Raw genomic sequence first — 18,481 nt, forward strand, 5'->3', positions numbered from 1 at the left:
GGGTAGTAGCTTAGTGGTAGAGCACTTGCCTTGCATGGGTTCAATCCCTAGCATCACAAACAAAACAAACATACACGTGCACACACACAAAACCAAATCACTGGGAGCAGGTTGGAGGGAAGGAATAGGACTTGGGTCATCCATTCTCCAAGGACATGTGCTGTATCCAGAAAGAAGTCAGGAGCAGTAGATTGTTTTTCCTCCAAAACACCATTTAGGAGCAGATGGGTTTGTTTCACAATATGTTTAATACAAAATGGCAGCAGCCACTGTGCAGTTGTAACCAAATTAGCCATAGGGTGTCTCAAGAAATGTATACAGGCAATCCCTGCTGGAGTTGAGCCAGGCAACCCAGGCCTGCTTGGATAGGCAAGTCCTGCACCTGCTGCCCAGTAGATGAGGAAGGTTACTTTACCAGATCTCACTGGTCGCTGTGACAGAGCAGCACAGAACAGCTCAGAGATGCTGCCAAAGGGGCCAGCAAGAGCTAATTCTCCACAATTCTCTTTTGTTCCCCAGGCAGACTCTGTAGCACAGGTGTTCCCAAATGATTGGGAGCTGATGATTCAAGAAGCCAGCAAACAAGGATGGATTTTTGGCTTTTCTTTTTCCCCAGAAAAGAGACCAACAAGTTTGAGTAAATGAAGGGGGCAATGATTCTGCTGTACTTGAACAGAGAGGGCTCCCTGCCACAAGCTCACCTAAAAGAAGGGGTGGGTACCTACATATCTCCAGGCCACTTCAGGAGGTGGGAGCATCAGGCTTTGAAGTTGAAGAGCAGAGAGCAAGGGCACAGAGTCAAAGCCCTCCTAAAGCTCTCAGAAAAGATAATATGCTTCCTGCTGATTCCATGTTAGGCTTTTCCTGGCTGGTTAGCCCACAGTGCTTGGCAGCCAGTGTAGAAGACTTCCCATCCAGCAGAGGCTTGAGGGCTGTAGCCAGAAGGGAAGTGGAGCAGCAGGGCCTGCTTCGGGCAGCCAGGAGGCTACCATGTCTCTGCTTCCAAAGAAAGGCCTCTAGGTGCTGGGAGAAAGGGGTGGTGGATCTTGGGGCTAGTGGAAATCTGCGTTGAAGGCTCTGCCAATGACCAACCGTCTCACCTCACTGGTCCCAGCCCCGATCTCATACAGCTTAGCATCTCGAAGAAAGCGGCCCATGGGAAAGTCATTTATATAGCCATTGCCACCTGCAACAGGGTTTGAGAAGAGAAGAAAGGACAACAGAAGCAATGGGCAGTGTAGCAAAGCAAGGAAATCAAACAGAAGGCCAAGTGCAGTCATCCCTCAGTATCTGTGGGGATTGGTTTCTGGACTTCTTATGGCTACCAAAATTATTGATGCTCAAGTCCTTTGTACAAAATGACAAAGTATTTTCATATAACCTAAGCATATTCTCCCATATATTTTAAATCATCTCTATGTTACTTACACTATCTAATGAAATATAAATGCCATTTAGATGGTTGTTATACTGCATTATTTATGGAATAACAGCAAGAAGTCTATGCTTAATATAGAAGCAATATTTTTTTTCTGAATATTTTCTATCTGAATTTGGTTGGAATCCATGAATATTGAGGGCAGACTGTATAGGGAAACAAGCTATGGGAGGGTCTGATTAAAGAGAAGCAGCAAAAGGTAGTGAGAGGGGAGGGCTTGGAGAGTACCTTGGTGGTAGCAGGGTGGGCAAAGGGATAGAGCTGGAAGGCCACTCAGAGTGCTGATGGCACCAGGCAAAGAAAATGGAGAATCACTGGCAGACATGGCAAAATGGAGACAAGAGTAGGCCCATGCCTGTAATCCCAGGGGCTCAGGAGGCTGAGGCAGGAGGATCTAGAGTTCAAAGCCAGCCTCAGCAACTTAGTGAGGGCCTAAACAACTCAGCAAGACCCTGTCTCTAAATAAAATATAAAAAAGGATTGAGATGTGGCTCAATGGTTAAGAGGCTCTGGGTTCAACCCCTAGTATCCCCCCACCCCCAAAAAAGAATGGGAGTGGGCAAGAAGAGACTGGCACAGCTGAGCTGGGATTCAAACCGAAGCCATGAGGCTCAAGACTATGCCCTCAATCTGGGGGCAATTCTGAAATGAGGATGTTCCACCTGAAGCATCTCTCTTCCCATTTTCTAGTATCCACGAGAGCAGGGGGGTGGTTGAGAGGGGGCACTGTTGAAGGCAGTAGCAACTTGTGGTCTCTAGCACTTTCTCATCTACTTTTCCACTCCTCCTAAAGGGGGCAGAGCCAGGAGGTGGTAGCTCAATTGTGGCTAGCTTAAGCACGAAGTGGGAAGTGGAGAGGAAATCTTTCCAGTTGGCACCAGGCTAGGCAGGAGGGGGTGGTGGGGACCACTCACCGAAACACTGAATGCCATCCAGGGCTACCTGTGTGGCGCACTCAGCTGCGTAAAGAATCACACCAGCACAGTCCTGTGGGAGGAGGTTCTGTCAGCAGGGCCCTGCTAGGCATGCAGGAGCCAGTCCTAGCAGATGACCCATTGCTTACTCCCTGCTCAGGAGCTGTCCCTCACCTTGGCAGTGCAATGGCCCTCATCACAGGCCTTGGCAACGTTGTAGACATACTGCCGACATGCCATGAGGCGGGTATACATGTCTGCCATCTTCCCCTGCATCAACTGAGCACAAAGAGAGGTCATTGTCAACATGCTGGGACACTCTTTCTAGTCATCAAAAGCAGATCAGCCTCAATGGCAACCTGACAGCAGGAGTGAGGAAGCAAAGGCACAGAGAAGAGATGGGACTTCTCTAGAATGACAGAAATGGAAGTAGATATGGGAGGTAAGAGAGCTGCTCTTGGACATTGTACCCTGAAATGGCCCTTGCTATGTCTGAAAGGCACTGTTCCCCAGACACTGCCAGCCACAACCTTCATCAACCTCCCACAGCTTCTTTAAACCAGAAGGGCAGACTAGAAATGCCCTCCCTTTTCCCAAGCTCCCCACCACCTGCAAGCTTCACCCTCCAGTTGCATGAAGTCTCAAGTTCATTCATCTCCAAAAGAAATGGATGGGAGAATGTGTTAAATTTACTAAAAATTTCTGAAGTCAGGCTGCATGCTAAAGCAGCCCGGATTCCAGGCATTCAAGCTCATTTTGCTAGATGATAGTCAACATCCCACAGGGCATGGTCTGCTTCCTCATTCATCACAGAAAAAATGAACCCAATAAAAGTACATTTCAGCAAAATATTCCACTCACCTGGAAGTGGCCAATTTTCTGGCCAAAGGCTTCCCTTACGTGCAGGTAGGGAATAGTGTGATCAAGGACTGCCTGCATGAGCCTGCCAGAAAGGAGAAAGACACTGTGGAGGTGTCTCATGGTCCCACCCTGCCAAGAGGAGTGGCAGAATGACAGAGGGAAAGGCCCTAAGGAAAGCTTGGCAAGATAAGGATCTGGAACCCCAGATAAGAGCTTGAGAAGCTCTTGTCATCCAGAGGCAGTTACAGCACCAACTATACAGCCCTTGTGCCCCTCCTCTAAAGCCAGAGGTGGGAGTGGCTGCATCTTTGCAGTAGACAGGCACCAGAGCCAGGGCCTCTCATTTCATATCCACACCACCTAAGCAGAGTTGCTCCTCAGGCCTCCATCTATCCACCTAATGACATTTTCCTTCCGTGTGAAAAAACTGAATGCAGGAGGAGTAAGTTCTTATTGTCTCTAAGAGAGATTGCAGGAGCCAGGAATCAGCTCCCTTTGGCCCCCCTGCGGGAAGGCTGCTGCTGCTTAGGATTGTTCCATCTGCCACCAGAGGCTAAAAGAGCGCAGGTCCCCAGGAGCCTCATACTTACCCCAGGGGCCCGCCAGCTAGCACCAGGCGCTCCAGGTCCAGCCCACTCATCAGGACGTAGACACCCTTGCTCTCATGACCCAGGATGTTGGCAGCTGCCAGGATAAATGCTGGTCAGAGGGAGAGGGCTGTCTACAGCTTTTTAACTTTCATAAAGGGTACGAGGTTGATAACATGCTCTCACACAAGGCACTAAAATATGTTCCTTGAGGTTCAACTAAGGTTCCAGGTGAGAGAAAAGGACTGGATTTACCATTTCCAGTCAGAAGTTGAGCTTCTAGGATCCCCACACCATCCACTGGACACAAAGCCTTGAGTTATTGGCTGTTTCCCTTCTGTCTCTGGACCCACTTGGATGGGAAAGAAGTTAATTGGTCTGTCTACAAGTCACCTACCTCTGCCTGGTTCTTCCCACACCTGTACCTATATAGGAACCAGAGAATTTCTCTCTCCCAGCTTGTCTGCTCTAGTCTAGTGTCACCTCCTTGCATTGGGTCCATGAAAGCTGCTTTGTCCAGGAGATGGACCATTCAGTGCTAGTGAAAGAAGCTGCTAAGCCTTGTCCTTCAGGTAAGCTAGAGCTATGGATAGCCTTGGGACTAGCAGGCAGGAAACTGAATATAGAAATTTGACACCAATGAGCTGCCTTTAATGCTGACTGAATTTTTTTTTTTTTTTTTTTTTTTTGTAGCAGGGATTGAACCCAGGGGTGCTTTACCACTGAGTCACATCCTCAGCCCTTTTTATTTTTTAGTTTGAATCAGGGTCTTGGTAAGTTGCTTAGGGCCTCACTAAGCTGCTAAGGCTGGTCTCAAACTTGTGATCCTCCTGCTTCAGTTCCCTAGTTGCTAGATTATAGATACCTGGCTGAATTTTTTTCTTCTGCACAAAGAAGGATCAGCATAAATCCCTCTCCCTAGATGCTCCTTCTAACCACATCATACTTTTCTGGGATAGCAGATTTTGGGGGAGAGGGATAGTTTGTGGCTGAGGCCCAGAGACACCCTAATTGTTGAGCAGATCTATGCCTTTGGTCCTATCAGCACAGGATAGAGGTGCTGGTTCTCCCTGAGTGATGTATGGTGTCACATTTTCAGCTGCGGCTCAGGGGAGAAAATACTCCTACTGAAACCAAATCACTTCCTCTTCATTGAATCTGGCTTCCAACAGTTTATTTAGTTGGCTTTTTTTTTTTTTTGGTGGGGACGGGGTTCCAGGGATTGAACTCAGGGGTGCTCAACCACTGAGCCACATCCTCAGCCTAATTTTGTATTTTATTAGAGACAGGGTCTCACTAAATTGCTTAGCACCTTGCCATTGCTGAGGCTGACTTTGAACTTGTGATCCTCCTGTCTCAACCTTTTAAGTTGCTGGGATTACAGGAGTGCGCCGCCATGCCCAGCAATTCTTTATTAGCATTTTTAATAAGTAACTCACACAGGTTATCCAGGCAAATGTACAGGACATCTGAAGGACAACAGCAGGCTAGGGGATGTCTTATCTTTCTCTTTCAGCTACTGGATACAAAACCCAGGCAGAATGTGTTATCCACAGAGGAAGCACCTCCTTTCACCTCAGCCAGTTAGGCATACAGCTGCAGGGGACGTGGCCAGGAGGGACAGCTGTCCAGCAGCCCCAGGCCCGCAGTCTAACTGCATGTCATCGAGGAGCTAATAATGGTGAGTCTCTCTAGCCAAGGGATGGGCTTTCTCAGCTTGGGAACAGCCAGATCAACTTGTGAGGGGGTCAGGACAGGGGTTCCCTCAGTCTCAGAGACACTTACCAGGAACCTTACAGTCTTCAAAGATGAGCTCACAGGTGTTAGAACCCCTCATGCCCAGCTTGTCCAATTTCTTGGAGGTGCTAAAGCCAGGCATACCCTTTACAGGAAACAAGAGAAGGCTCTGGTTAAAATTGGCACAAGGGGGCTGGTAAAGGGAAGACTCACTTAACATCAGGTCCCTGTACCTGCCTGGCATACCAGCACCCCACTCATGTTCGACTGTTACATCCTGACACCCTACCCTGTTCCCAGTCTCTACTGTTGCCAGCTATGTTCTCATGGGAGAAGTTCTTTCCTGGTGAAATGTTCAGTCCTGAACCCTCCGGACTCTCTCTGGCTGTGGTCCCTTCCCCAAGGTACTCTCAATAGCCCACTCAATTCCTTTGTTCTTTTGCTATTTTGCCCTAAGGGAGTTCCACCTGGGATGAATGCACTCAGCTGTGTGCTTTGACCTCAACTACTCAGCTGCGTAGGTACTGGCAAGTGCCCAGTATTGGTAAAGTCCTAGAAAGGAAGCATGTGTCAGCCCCCTCCACTCCTCTCCTGGCTCATGAGAGGGTATTTTACAACCTGGAGGTTTCCAATCTTTGCCAGGCCCTATTCGCTCTAATTCTAATAGCTACTTTCCCTCTTTCCCTATGAGGGCTACTGTAAACGTTTGCAAGTCTCATTTGTTAAATTTTCTACCATCTCCCCCACAGCTGTGATCTCCAGCCCTTACAGGTGCCCCACATGCACCTGGCTTCCTACAGTTATCATGCAGATGGTTCATCCCTCATCACCTGTAACCCATCCTTCCTTCTACCCAACAAGCCATTGTGTTTTGCTCACTTACCCCACACTTCAATTTCTGCCTCTCCAATTGTCCCTTTTCCTTACTAAAAATTTTGGTCAATCTCCCCACTTTGAGCTACATACCAGTCATCCCTTTTTTTTGTTGTTGTTCTTTGTTTTTAGTTGTTGATGGATCTTTATTTTATTTAGTTATTTTGTATGCTGAGAATTGAACCCAGAGCCTCACACATGCTAGGCAAGCCCTCTACCACTGAGCGACAACCCCAGCCCCAGACCCTCATTTTTAAAACCAAAGCCAAACACCGAAGTTTTAATTCATGCTCCTGATCTAACTCCATTTTGCTTCTGTGTCAAGACTGTGGAGGTGAAATCTTCTCCACTTGTATTCCCAGCTATACCTCAGCCTCCCCTACTGTTCTTGCCCAGCTCACCAAGGACATCCTGACTGTCAGATCTAGTGGCCTCCTTTCAGTCTTCCTCTTCCTGAACCTCTTTGTATGGTCAGGCTCTGTGCATGGCTTCACTGTTTTCAGACTTGCCCCATCCTCCCTGGACTCGACTTTTTGGCCACCCTCCTGTCAGTCTCCTTCAGTTTCCTCTCTGTCTCCCCCCACCCCTGGAAGCAGAGCATACATGATCAGCTGAAGGAAGCAGCCTCTGGCACCACTGTCGAGAGACTAAAGCCTCCCCAACTACGCACTCACCACCCTCACCTTCTCCACAATGAAGGCTGTGATGCCCCGAGAAGCTGGCACAGCAGTTAGATCTGTCTTGGCGTAGACAATGAGAACATCAGCATCGGGGCCATTGGTGATCCAGAACTTGTTGCCATTCAGGATGTAGTAATCTCCTAAGGGCAGGATATTACCTTCTTGCTTAGGCTGGCTTGGCATTTCTTATCTTGTCAGTCCACAGAACTAATGAGCAGTTGCAAAATAATTCTGGAGCCACTCCCAGCTCTTGCTCCCTCATTCTGGTAAGGTTTGTCCCTCTGCGCATTTAAGCTCCATAATTGAGAATAATCTCACCTTTCTTTTCTGCCTTTAGCTTCATGGAGACAACATCAGAGCCAGCATTGGGCTCACTCATGGCCAGGGCTCCAATGTACTCACCGCTGATCAGCTGCAAGGAAAACCAATAGGCCTTGTTATGACTTCAGAAGCAACCTATAACAGCTCACTGATCTGCCTCTTCCTGTTCACATTATGCCCTTTCAAACTGCTTTTTCAGAGCAGGGTATTGGTAAAGTCCTAGAAGGGAAGCTCAATATCCATAAAACTAAAAGTGTTTCTTCTACTTCCCTTTCTTCCTTATTTCAGTCTTTTCTTTTTCTGCAGTGCTTGGGGTGGAACCCAGGGCCTTGTGCATGTTCAGCAAATGCTTTACCACCGAGCAACATCCTCAGCCCTTTGTATTTTAATTTTGAGACAAGGTCTCATTATGCTGTCCAGGCTGGCCTCAAACTTGCCATCCTTCTGCTTCAGTCTCAGCTTCCCCAGTAGCTGGATTGCAAGTGTGCACTACAGCAGTTTTTTTTCTCTCTCTCTCTCTCTGAGATGGGGGTCTCACCATTTTGCCAAGGCTGATCTCAAATGCCTGGGTTCAAACAAGCCTCCTGCCTCTACCTCCTGTGCAGCTGGTACCACAGGCATATGCCACCATGATACTGGTTTTCTGTTTCTTAAAGTGTTCTTCAAATGCTGATATATGTACACACCCACCCCCACACACAAAGAGATATATAGATATATAGATATAGTTGTAGATGGATACAATACCTTTATTTTATTTATTTTTTTATGTGGTGCTGAGAATCGAACCCAGTGCCTTACATGTGCCAGGTGAGTGCTCTACCATTGAGCCACAACCCCAGCCCCTCAAATGCTGTCTTTTATCCAATCAGGAATTCTGGCCCTATTTTCATTTTTATATTTTTTATAATATATATTATATATTTTTCATTTTTATATATATTTAATATATATAAAATAATATATATTTTTTATTTTTTTATATTTTATTTAGAGACAGGATCTCGATGAGTTGCTAAGTGGCTCAATAAGTTGCCGAGGCTGGCTTTGAACTCACAATTCTCCTACCTCAATCCCCCAGGTCGCTGGGATTATAGGTGTGCACCACTGTATCTAGCCCTATTTTCAATTTTTGACTCAAATGTTTTAAAACAACCATGGGATCCTTCCTAACTGTATTTGTGGCAGCAAAGTACAGAAACCAAGTCTGATTGGCCCCTACCAATGGAAAAGAGCCCCTTGCTGTGGGTAGTTGCAGCATGGCTTTCTTCATTCCCATTTCCTTACTTTGGGGAGGTATTTCTCCTTCTGGGTCTCATTCCCATTGCGCACAATCTGGTTGATGCACAGGTTGGAGTGGGCACCATAGCTGAGACCCACTGCTCCAGAAGCTCGGGATATCTCCTCCATCACCAGCACATGTTCCAGGTAGCCCAAGCCAGAGCCACCATACTGAACTGCGAGAGGGACAGTGCAGGAGAGTAGAAAGGCAGTCAGATAAAATTGATATTGACAGAATTTTAAATTAATTGGCAGAAAAGAGACGCACTTGTAGCACCTATTCTAAGTTCCCCTAACAATGTTATCAGGTTGATATCAAGGACTCACAGAACCTATTCAGTTTGCAGTTGCTGGATGGCTGAGCTGAAGTTCAGAAGTCAATCATTGCCAAATCTGTTTTTATTTCAGACACTTACGTGGAGACAAGCAAAAACCCCAAGCACCCACTATTACAAAAGTTACAGAAAGACAGAGGCAGATGAAGAAAGAAAGAGAGCCAGTCTGATGAACACAAAAATGAGAACAAGACTGTGTGTCTAAAGCACCAAAACCAGATATAAATCCAAGTCTGTCTGTTTAACAGCCTCAAGAAAGTAATATTTAATGGTATGGCTTTGGATCCAAAGAAGTAGGACTGGTAACAGCCAGGACAGCCAGAGCCTGAGAGGAACTCTAGAGGTAAGCTGTATGGCAAAGAGCAGAAGAGATACTAGCAGGACATTTCAGAACTCTCCATAAAAATGATGTTTGTCTTTGATAGAAAATCCCAAATCAAAGAGGCAAGATCATCTAGTACTATCCTCTATCCCACTGTTTAGGTAAAGCCTGGCAAAGCTCTGCGCACATGTTCACTATGACTAGGAAACCAGGGAAAGGCTCTAGGGAAAGCTTGGTCTGATCACAACTCCATGAAGGAAAGCAAAAAGGAAGGGGACGTTAGAAACAGCCACCAGGACTATCATGTAGGAACCAGGACTCATATGGGGATTTTTAAATTTTGTGGGGCTGGGCATTGAACCCCAGAGCCTTATGCAGGCTAGTAAGTGCTGTACCATTGACCTATAGCCCCAGCCCTAGCCTTTTCTTTTCTTTTCTTTTCTTTTTTAATATTTTTAGTTATATATGGACACAATAGCTTTCTTTTGTTTATTTAGTTTTTTTTAATGTGGTGCTGGGGATTGAACCCAGAGCCTCATGCATGCTAGGCAAGAGCTCTACCGCTGAGCCCACAACCCCAGCCCCCTGGCTTTCTTTTAAAAGTTTTCCCTTGAAGGTGGGCGTGGTAGTGCATGCCTGAGTCAGATGCTGAGGTAAGAGGATAGCAAATTCAAAATCAGCCTTGGCAACTTAGTGAGACCCTGTTTTAAAATAAAAAATTGAAAAGGGCTGTGAATAAATCTCAGTGGTAGAGTGCCATTGGATTCACTGGGTTCAATCTCTGGTAATATAAATAAATAAAGAAATACTTCCCCACAAAGGATTTTATCTGATTTCTTTCTTTTATGATTTTTTAAAGAATACTTCTATTTTGTTCATTTATTTTTATGTGGTGCTGAGGATAGTTTGAACCCGGTGCCTCATACATGCTAAGCGAGTGCTCTACTAATGAGCCACAAACCCAGCCATTCTTTTTTTTCTTTCTTTCCTTCTCTCTTTTTTTGGTAATGGGGATTGAACCCAGGGGTACTTCATCACTGAGCTATTTCTCTAGACTTTTTTATGATCCTCCTGTCTCAGTCTCTGCGATTATAAGAGTCAGCCATCGTGCCTGTCCTTTCTTTCCTTTTAAATGTGGTCCCAGGGATCAAGCCCAGGGCCTCATAAATGTTAAACACACACTCTACCACTGAGCTACACCCCCAGCTCATGGTTTCTAATTGCCTCTTTTTTCCTTTAAACATATTCTGATTCACAAATTCTTGGAGTAGGTGAGTAGGGTTCATAAATTATAATGGAAGATTCTGGTTTAGAAGCCCCTAGCAACCTTCCCCCCCCAGTTATTTTACATTAAGATGATCTAAATCTTTAAATGGTTTCATTTTATCATTATTCATGTTGTAACTTTATTTATTTGTTACCGGGAATTGAACCCAGGGGTACTTAACCACTGAGCCACATTCCCAGCCTTTTTATATTCTATTTAGAGACAGGGTCTCTCACTAAGTCACTTAGGGCCTCATTAAGTTGCTGAAGCCAGTTTTCAACTTGCAACCCTCCTGCCTCAGACTCCTGAGCCGCTGGGTTCAGGTGTGCACCATCGTGTCCTGACCATGTTGTAAATATCTAACTTTCTATAATCAGCTCAAAATCAAGGAATTAACCTACTCTGAGTACTGAAGAGGAGACAAGGTGAAATATACAGTTGACCCTCGATATCAGGGCATTGGTTCAGGACCTGTCATAGATACCCAAATCCAAGGATGTTTAAGTATCTTATGTAAAATGTTGTCATATTGCATAAAACTGAAGCACATCCTCCCATATCCTTTAAATCATCTCTAGATTACTTATTATATATTTACTTATTATATATATATTACTCATTATATAAATAGTTGCTATTCTTTATTGTTTAGGGACTAATGAGAAGAAAAAGTTGAATATATCGTGTTCCACCCTTACTCTCATATCCACAGTAAATATAGGCCTGAGTATGGTGGGCTCTCCAGGCTTGGTTGAGGTGGTCAAAGGCTCAGTTCTTTATAGGGCACAGAAAGCCAGGCTGGACTCTCCTTAGAAGCCAATACTTGAACCAGAGGCCACCAGCTCCATGTCCTCTACCCATAAAAACAAGTAGTAAGACCCACAGTGGGCAATGGGCAGACCATAGAGAACCTATTAAACATATCCTCTGGCCACTTTACCTGAAGGCCCAAACAGACATCCCTCTCATCCCAATGATTTCCAGGGATAAGACTCAGGCAGTCCTTATAGGGATATACCTGCCCTGACTGTTCCTGTCTAGAAGCAATTCTTTGAACAGAACTTAGAAATTATGATAGTAAAATAGATACTCTAGGACAACTGTTTGACCTAGAGAATTTTTATTTGGGTGTACCAGGGATTTAACTCAGGGGCACTCAACCACTGAGCCGCATCCTCACCTCTATTTTGTATTTTATTTAGAGACAGGGTCTCACTGAGTTGCATGGCTTTTGCTGAGGCTGGCTTTGAACTTGTGATCCTCCTGCCTCAGCCTCCTGCTGGGATTACAGGTGCGCACCACCATACCCAGCTGACCCACAGAATTTTGGAAAAAAAAAAATGTTGTCGGTGTCTTTGGGCACAATCTTTCCCTTCCTTCCTCCTTCCTTTGGGAATTGTGTAAGTACGCACACAAGGAAAGTTATTTTTAGGAAAAGAAGCTATACTTACCAGGGACTGTGATGCCCAATACTCCCAGGCTCCCCAGCTGTTTCCAAAACTCCTATCAACAGAAGGGAGTAGAGGGAATTGTGAGAAGGCAGCCAGCTACCTGTGGCTGCAATAAGACCAAATGCTTCTTAGCGAGGCTTCTTTTTACCAAGAGATGGTGTGAGCCCTTCCAGGCAGCAGTGCAACTCAGCCTAGCTCCCAAATGCCCCCGTCCCAACCTTCTGACTCACTCGCAGGTTCTTGAACTCGTTGCTATGATCAATTTCCTGGGCCTTGGGAGCCAGATGCTCCTGAAGGAACTTAGCCATGGTCTGTCGAAGCTAGAGGGAGGAAAGCGGACAGATACAACTGAAACTAAAATATTATTGCATTGAAAGCAGCATCTCCAGTACTGAGAGCACATTCTGAGAGCCAAGCCACAAGTAACCTCACCAAATAGCATTAGATTGAAACTTAGAAGCCTCACTAGTTACTGTTTCCTCAGAGATGATCTTCAACTTTTTCTTAAGATCCTCAGTTTAGATAGCTTGAAGATGATTTTTAGTTTTTATTATCTTACTTTTCACTTTATTTATGCTATTATTTTTTGTGTATGTATGTGTTTGGTACTGGAGGTCAAACATTGGGCTTTGCACATGCTAGGCAAGCACTTTGTCACTTGAGTTACACCCCCAGGCGTTAGCTGGGATTACAGGCATGTACCACCATACCTGGGCTTTTTAATTTATTTCTGAGACTGGGTTTGCTATGTTGTCCACACTGGCCTTGAACTTCTGGGTTCAAGTGATCTACCTACCTCAGCCTCCCAAGTATTGCAGATGTATAACCACTGAGCCACATCCCCAACCCTTTTTTATATTTTATTTTGAGACAGGAGCTTGCTAAGTTGCTAAGGCTGCCTTTGAGCTTATGATCCTCCTGCCTCAACCTTCAGAGCTGCTGGGATTTACAATATGCACTACTGCACCCAGATTGAAGATAAAAAAAAATGCTACTCCCCTACATAAAATCATTCCATGCCTTTGCATTACACTCAGAATAAAGCACAGGCTCCTTTCCTAGGCCTACAGGTCCTGCATAAACTGTACCAGCTGGCCTTCCAACCTTCCCCAATACTTTTCTATCCCCCACTCACTGTGCTCCAGCCATACCCACTTCAGTTCTTGGCTTGTGTCAGGCTTTTTACTGCCCCTGAGCCTTTGGCCAAAAGAGATTACTGAAAGGAATCAGAAATTCCTCTTGGTAGAAAGGTTTAACACCTAGGACTGAAGTCTTCAGAGAAGCCCTAAAACACCTAGGGCCCTTGGAGAATCGCATTCCCTTGCACTCCATCTACCTCCAAGTGATCATAGCTTTCTACCTGCAAGAAAGGCTCTGGTCTAGTCCCATTTGTAATCACATTTTTTTTTTTTTTAGTTCTTTATTTGTGCTTTGGATCTAATAAGCTGAAAAATGATAGCAAACCTCACCGGCACTTCAAAATGCCTTGTTGATACCAAGAGAATCCCTGGTGATTATGATGATCAACCAGGAACTACATGGAGATGCAGGACCCTTTTGCCACAAGCGGTAGTCCCAGTCAATCCACCAAAACACCACCATTCTCCCAGGAGCTTTCTTCCTTTACATCCCTCTGGCTGCCCTGCTTTGCTGTCTCAAACCTTCTCTCCACAGAGGTGAAGATGAGACTAAAGGACCGGGCCCAAAAGGAGACGGCCAGTTTCCCGACCTCGCTCCCAAGTGACGTTCTCATCGTCCAAAGAGCACAAGCCGCTGCTGAGCGGGTGCTAAACCGAAGGCCTTGCAGCCGGGAAGGGAGTCTGTCTCCCTACCTGCTTCTGCTCTTCGCTTAGCCCGTTGATCACATCGTCCACAGGCAACAGCGAATGGGCGCGCTGGGAAACGAGGCCGGCCAGGGGCGACAGCTGCGGCCGCAGCCTCCAGCTCCGCACTTGCCGTCCCAGCAGCCGAGTCGCAGTCGCCATCTCTTCCAGAACCGAGATCCAGAACTGCAACTGAAGAATCTCTTCCGGCTCTACCAATCGGGCTTCACCGCCCCATCCAATCGGCGAGGGGGTGGGTCTCCAGCAGCCAATCACCCTCACCCGCCCGCTGAAGGCCGCGCTCTCCTTTGGTGGCCAATGAGCCGCGACATTCTGTGGCCAGCCCTCCACCGCCCCTCGAGTGAGCAAGAGGGATCTGTTGCTAGCGTTCTCCCTGGGTTAGTGTGTGTGTGTGTGTGTGTGTGTGTGTGTGTGTGTGTGTGTGTGTGTGTGTGTGTGTGTGTGTGTGTGTGTGTGTGTGTGTGTGTGTGTGTGGTGTGTTAGGGGAGGCGGGTAGAAGAGCAAGGAAATTACCTTTTCTTTTGAGTTGGTCTCCTTGCGTTGAAATAGCAACCCCTAACTGCAGGAAATCTCTGTGGGAAAGCAAAGCATTAAAACAGAAAACTTCCCAAATACTCAATATTTGGGAATAAATTGGTCAAGCAAATCTGGGATAGTTAAGATTTTAAAAGTAGCGCATGTTCTAGTGTGCACGTTAGCTCGGTAAAATTTGCTTTCTTATATATCAGGATTTGTTGCTTTTGATTCCTGTTTCCTCCAAATTACATAATGAATGTGCTGTAAGAACGTCAGTCAGGATTTTTTTTTTTTTCAATGCCGGTGGGAGGGTAAAGAGTGGGAAGGAAGGAATTTCAGCCTCTTATCCTCTTTCCCCTTTTGCAGCTTTTCCTCCTACGTGTTGGATCAATGCTCTTAAACAGCTCATCTCAGGTGGTGTAGCACCCTTAGTTCAGGAATGGGGCTTTACAGTCCGGTTACCTAGCTGTGGGACTTTGGGCAATTTTCTTGGATCTTTTCAGTCTCTAATCATCTGTAAAATAAAAACAATACCACCAACTTCCAAGCTATTATGAAGAATAAGAGATTGCATTCTTGGGCTGGGAGTGTAGTTCAGGGATAAAGCATGTGCTTAATATGCATGACGCCCTGGGTTCATTCCCCAGCACAGAAAATAAATAAGGTTGCATACTCAATTATTCAGCCTATTACTTAGCACATTGTTATCATTTTTAGTCATTTTTACCACACCTGACTTCTCCCACTTCTCCCACTTCCGTTTCCCCACTTCAAACTTACCCTTCATTCTGGGACTTCATAGTGAGATGTCAATGACCAAAATGAGCAATCACACAGCATTGCATCTCCTTTTTTCAAATTCTGATTGAAATTAATCATTTAGATGTTTTAAGTTTGTCCTTAATGCTAGAGAGCTCAGGGAGTATGTGTATAAAGGTTATGATTATAAAGCTAAGCGTATTGGTAGCTTTTCTGTGTGTGTGGAGGGGGGCATTGAACCTAGGGAAACTCTACCACTGAACTGCATCCCCATTCTCAGGCCTTTTTATTTTTATTTTTCAAGACAGGGTTTCATGACATTACCCAGGCTAGTCTTGAATTTGTGATCCTCCTGTCTCAGCTTCCAGAGTAGAGGTATTACAGACATATAGCACCATACCTGGCTATGTGTGAGGCACTGGGTTCGATCCTCAGCACCACATAAATATAAATAAATAAAATAAAGGTATTGTGTTATCTACAACTAAAAGTATTAAAAAAAACACTAGCACAATTTGAACAGTTACAGCAGGGATGTTGCTAAAGTCATGTACTAGCTAGACTAAAAGATCTCTTAGGGCCTATAAATATTTGAGTTTGACACATAGTTAACACAGTTAAGTGAGCCACAGAAGTTATTGCTTGTGAAATTCTGGTCATGTATTATCCTGTCAAGTGCAAGAAGGAAGCATAAACAAAAATCTTATTACAAGGGGTGCTAGAATCTTATTTTGAGAAAAGGAGTCTTACTATGAAAATCTTGGGTGGGAAAAGCTGCACACAGTGTGAAGATAACTTCTGGTTTTGACTTTCAGTCTGTTTCTGGTTGTGGCTTTGGGTGTTCTGGTGATCATATCAGACAAGATTTGTTTTAGTTAGCTTTTTTGTTTCTGTGACCAAGACAAGCACTTAGAGAAGGGAAATTTTATTTAAGACTTTATAAGTCAGGATTCTCCTATGAGAACAAAATCAACAGGAAGCATAATTATAAAAAGGGGATTTATTAGGTTGGTTTACAGATGGATAGTCCACAATGGCTGTCTGCAGGCTGGAGAGCTGGAAGAACCAGTACCTGTGCAGTCCAAGAGGATGAAGCAATGGTGCTACCCCAGTCCAAGACAGAAGGCTTCTGGAGAATTGCTGGCAGAGGCTGCTTTGGAAGAGTGAAGAGGCAAGAGTCTGATATCCTCAGATGACAGCAGGAGCAATCAAGAACCTGTTCTATAATTGGGCACTGTTTCATCCCATAAAATAGAATATGTGTTCTAATGGTAGAGCCAGAGAAATTGGTTTCATTATCAGAAAAAGGCTTGAAAAATCCAGAAATAAAAAGCAGATTGGGTATTTTAGTTATTTTCTTAGAAGGTTGGGACAGGGAAACAGACCTGTAGGGAAATAATTGATTAACTAACCTTAGACTATTTTTTTTTTTTTGGTGGTATTGGGGTTGAACCTAGGGCCTTGTGCATGTGAGGCAAGCACTCTACTGAATGAGCTAATTCCCCAGCCCCCAGGCTATTTTTTTAAAAAATTGTTTTTACATTTTTTTAACCTTTATTTACTTATTTTTATGTGGTGCTGAGGATTGAACCCAGTGCCTCACCTGTGCTAGACAAGTGCTCTACCACTGAGTTACAGCCCCAGCCCAACCTCAGGCTATTTTAATGTTACTTCTTTTGTTTAAGAAATAAGGCACAGCCAGGTTCAGTGGTACACATCTGTAATCTCAGCAACTCAGGAGGCTGAGGCAGGAGAATCGCAAGTTCAAAGCCAATCTCAGCAGTTTAGTGAGGTTCTAAGCAACTTAGCAAGACCGTGTCTCAAAATAAAATATAAAAAGGTTGGGGATGTGGCTCGGTAGTTAAGTGCCCCTGGGCTCAATCCCCGCCCACCCACCCCCCCAAAAAAGAATTAAGATGCAACTAAGGAGGCTGAGGCAGGAGGATTGCAAGTTTGAGACCAGCCTCAGCAATTTAGAAAAGCCCTAAGCAACTTAGTGAGACCCTATCTCAAAATAAAAAATAAAAAGGAGCTGGGCAGATGGTACATGCCTGTAAACCCAGTGGCTCAGGAGGCTGAGGCAGGAGGATTGTGAGTTCAAAGCCAACCTCAGCAATGATGAGACACTAAGCAACTCAGTGAGACCCTGTCTCTAAATAAAATACAAAATAGGGCCAGGAATGTGGCTCAGTGTTTGAGTGCCCCTGAGTTCAATCCCTAGTACCAAAATAAATAAATAAAAATAAAAAAGGATTGGGGATGTGGTTCAGTGGCTAAGTGTCCCTAGGTGAAATCCCTGGTACCAAAACAAAAACCAAAACAAAAACTTTTTAAGCTGGGCTTGGTGGCAAACACCTGTAAACCTAGTTACTTGGAAAAATGAGGCAGGAGAGTCTCAAGTTTGAGGCCAGCCTGAGCAATTTAATGAGACCTTGTCTCAAAATAAAATATTATAAAAGGGCTGGGAGTGTAGCTCAGTGGTAGAATATTGCTAGCATGTGTGAGTACAAGGTACAGGGTTCAATCTTTAGTACTACAAAAAAAAAAAGTATAACTGGTCCACTTTGAATGTTTGAATAGAACTCTTGCTGCTCTGCTACTATGATTTCATTTAAAACTGAAATTTTTTTTCTTCTCTCTCCTCCTTCTCCTCCTCTTTCTCCTCCTCCTCTCCCTAACCACAGGGGAAGCAAGATTTAACTTTCTTCCATTCCAAGCCCAGTTATCTGTCCTCCAGCCCAGAGACCACAAGAATGAAGGCATCCAGACTTCAGGGTTGGCACCTGTAGATGCAAGAAATGCCTCTCTCTCAAAGCTACAAATGAATGAATGACTCCTGACAGGGCACATTTGGAGTGTAGCCTTTGTATCCATCACCTCTTTAAAAGCCCACTGCCTCTGGGACAAGAGTTCACTGTTTCTCCTTTGCTAGCAAAGCAATAAAACTTCTTTTTCCTTCTCAAAACCTTGTCTTCATTATTAGAGTGGCATCAGGGACAAGAACTAAAACAACAACAACAAAACACAACTAAGGAACCAGAGACTGGGGATATAGCTCAATAGTAGAATACTTATCTAGTATGTGTGAGGACCCCAGCACTGAAAGAAATTTTTAAAAAATTTTCCATTTCCTGATGCAGTCTGGCTGGGCACAATTCAGGAGCCACTTGTCAAAAGAAACTAACTTTATTTTTAGAACTACAAACGCCAAGCAAAACAGCTCCTCAGGAAAAAACCCTCAGAGCCCAACTGCCACCACCGGCTTCCACAAGCCTCTCACCCACACACCAGCCTC

The 18,481-nt window shown here is 45.0% G+C and overlaps 1 protein-coding gene and 1 long non-coding RNA gene across 2 annotated transcripts; one reads left to right on the forward strand and one right to left on the reverse strand.

Moving 5' to 3' along the window:
* Positions 1–229: 229 nt before the first annotated feature.
* On the reverse strand, positions 230–14,052 carry Ivd (isovaleryl-CoA dehydrogenase). The gene is made up of 12 exons (XM_078049811.1): positions 13,900–14,052; positions 12,298–12,387; positions 12,068–12,119; positions 8,699–8,868; positions 7,409–7,502; positions 7,094–7,230; positions 5,586–5,682; positions 3,804–3,897; positions 3,214–3,295; positions 2,527–2,631; positions 2,353–2,425; positions 230–1,186 (listed from the first exon to the last, which is right to left on the reverse strand). Exons 1-12 carry the CDS (start codon positions 14,050–14,052, stop codon positions 1,053–1,055), a joined length of 1,281 nt encoding a protein of 426 aa, XP_077905937.1. The 3' UTR covers positions 230–1,052.
* A 42-nt stretch (positions 14,053–14,094) lies between these two features.
* Positions 14,095–18,151, forward strand: LOC144377763 (uncharacterized). The gene is made up of 2 exons (XR_013438832.1): positions 14,095–14,288; positions 17,871–18,151. It is a non-coding gene; the product is annotated as an uncharacterized LOC144377763 (long non-coding RNA).
* The last annotated feature ends 330 nt before the right edge of the window (positions 18,152–18,481 follow it).

The sequence above is a fragment of the Ictidomys tridecemlineatus genome, chromosome 5, assembly GCF_052094955.1.
Source record: "Ictidomys tridecemlineatus isolate mIctTri1 chromosome 5, mIctTri1.hap1, whole genome shotgun sequence".
In the NCBI taxonomy this organism is placed as follows: Eukaryota; Metazoa; Chordata; class Mammalia; order Rodentia; family Sciuridae; genus Ictidomys; species Ictidomys tridecemlineatus.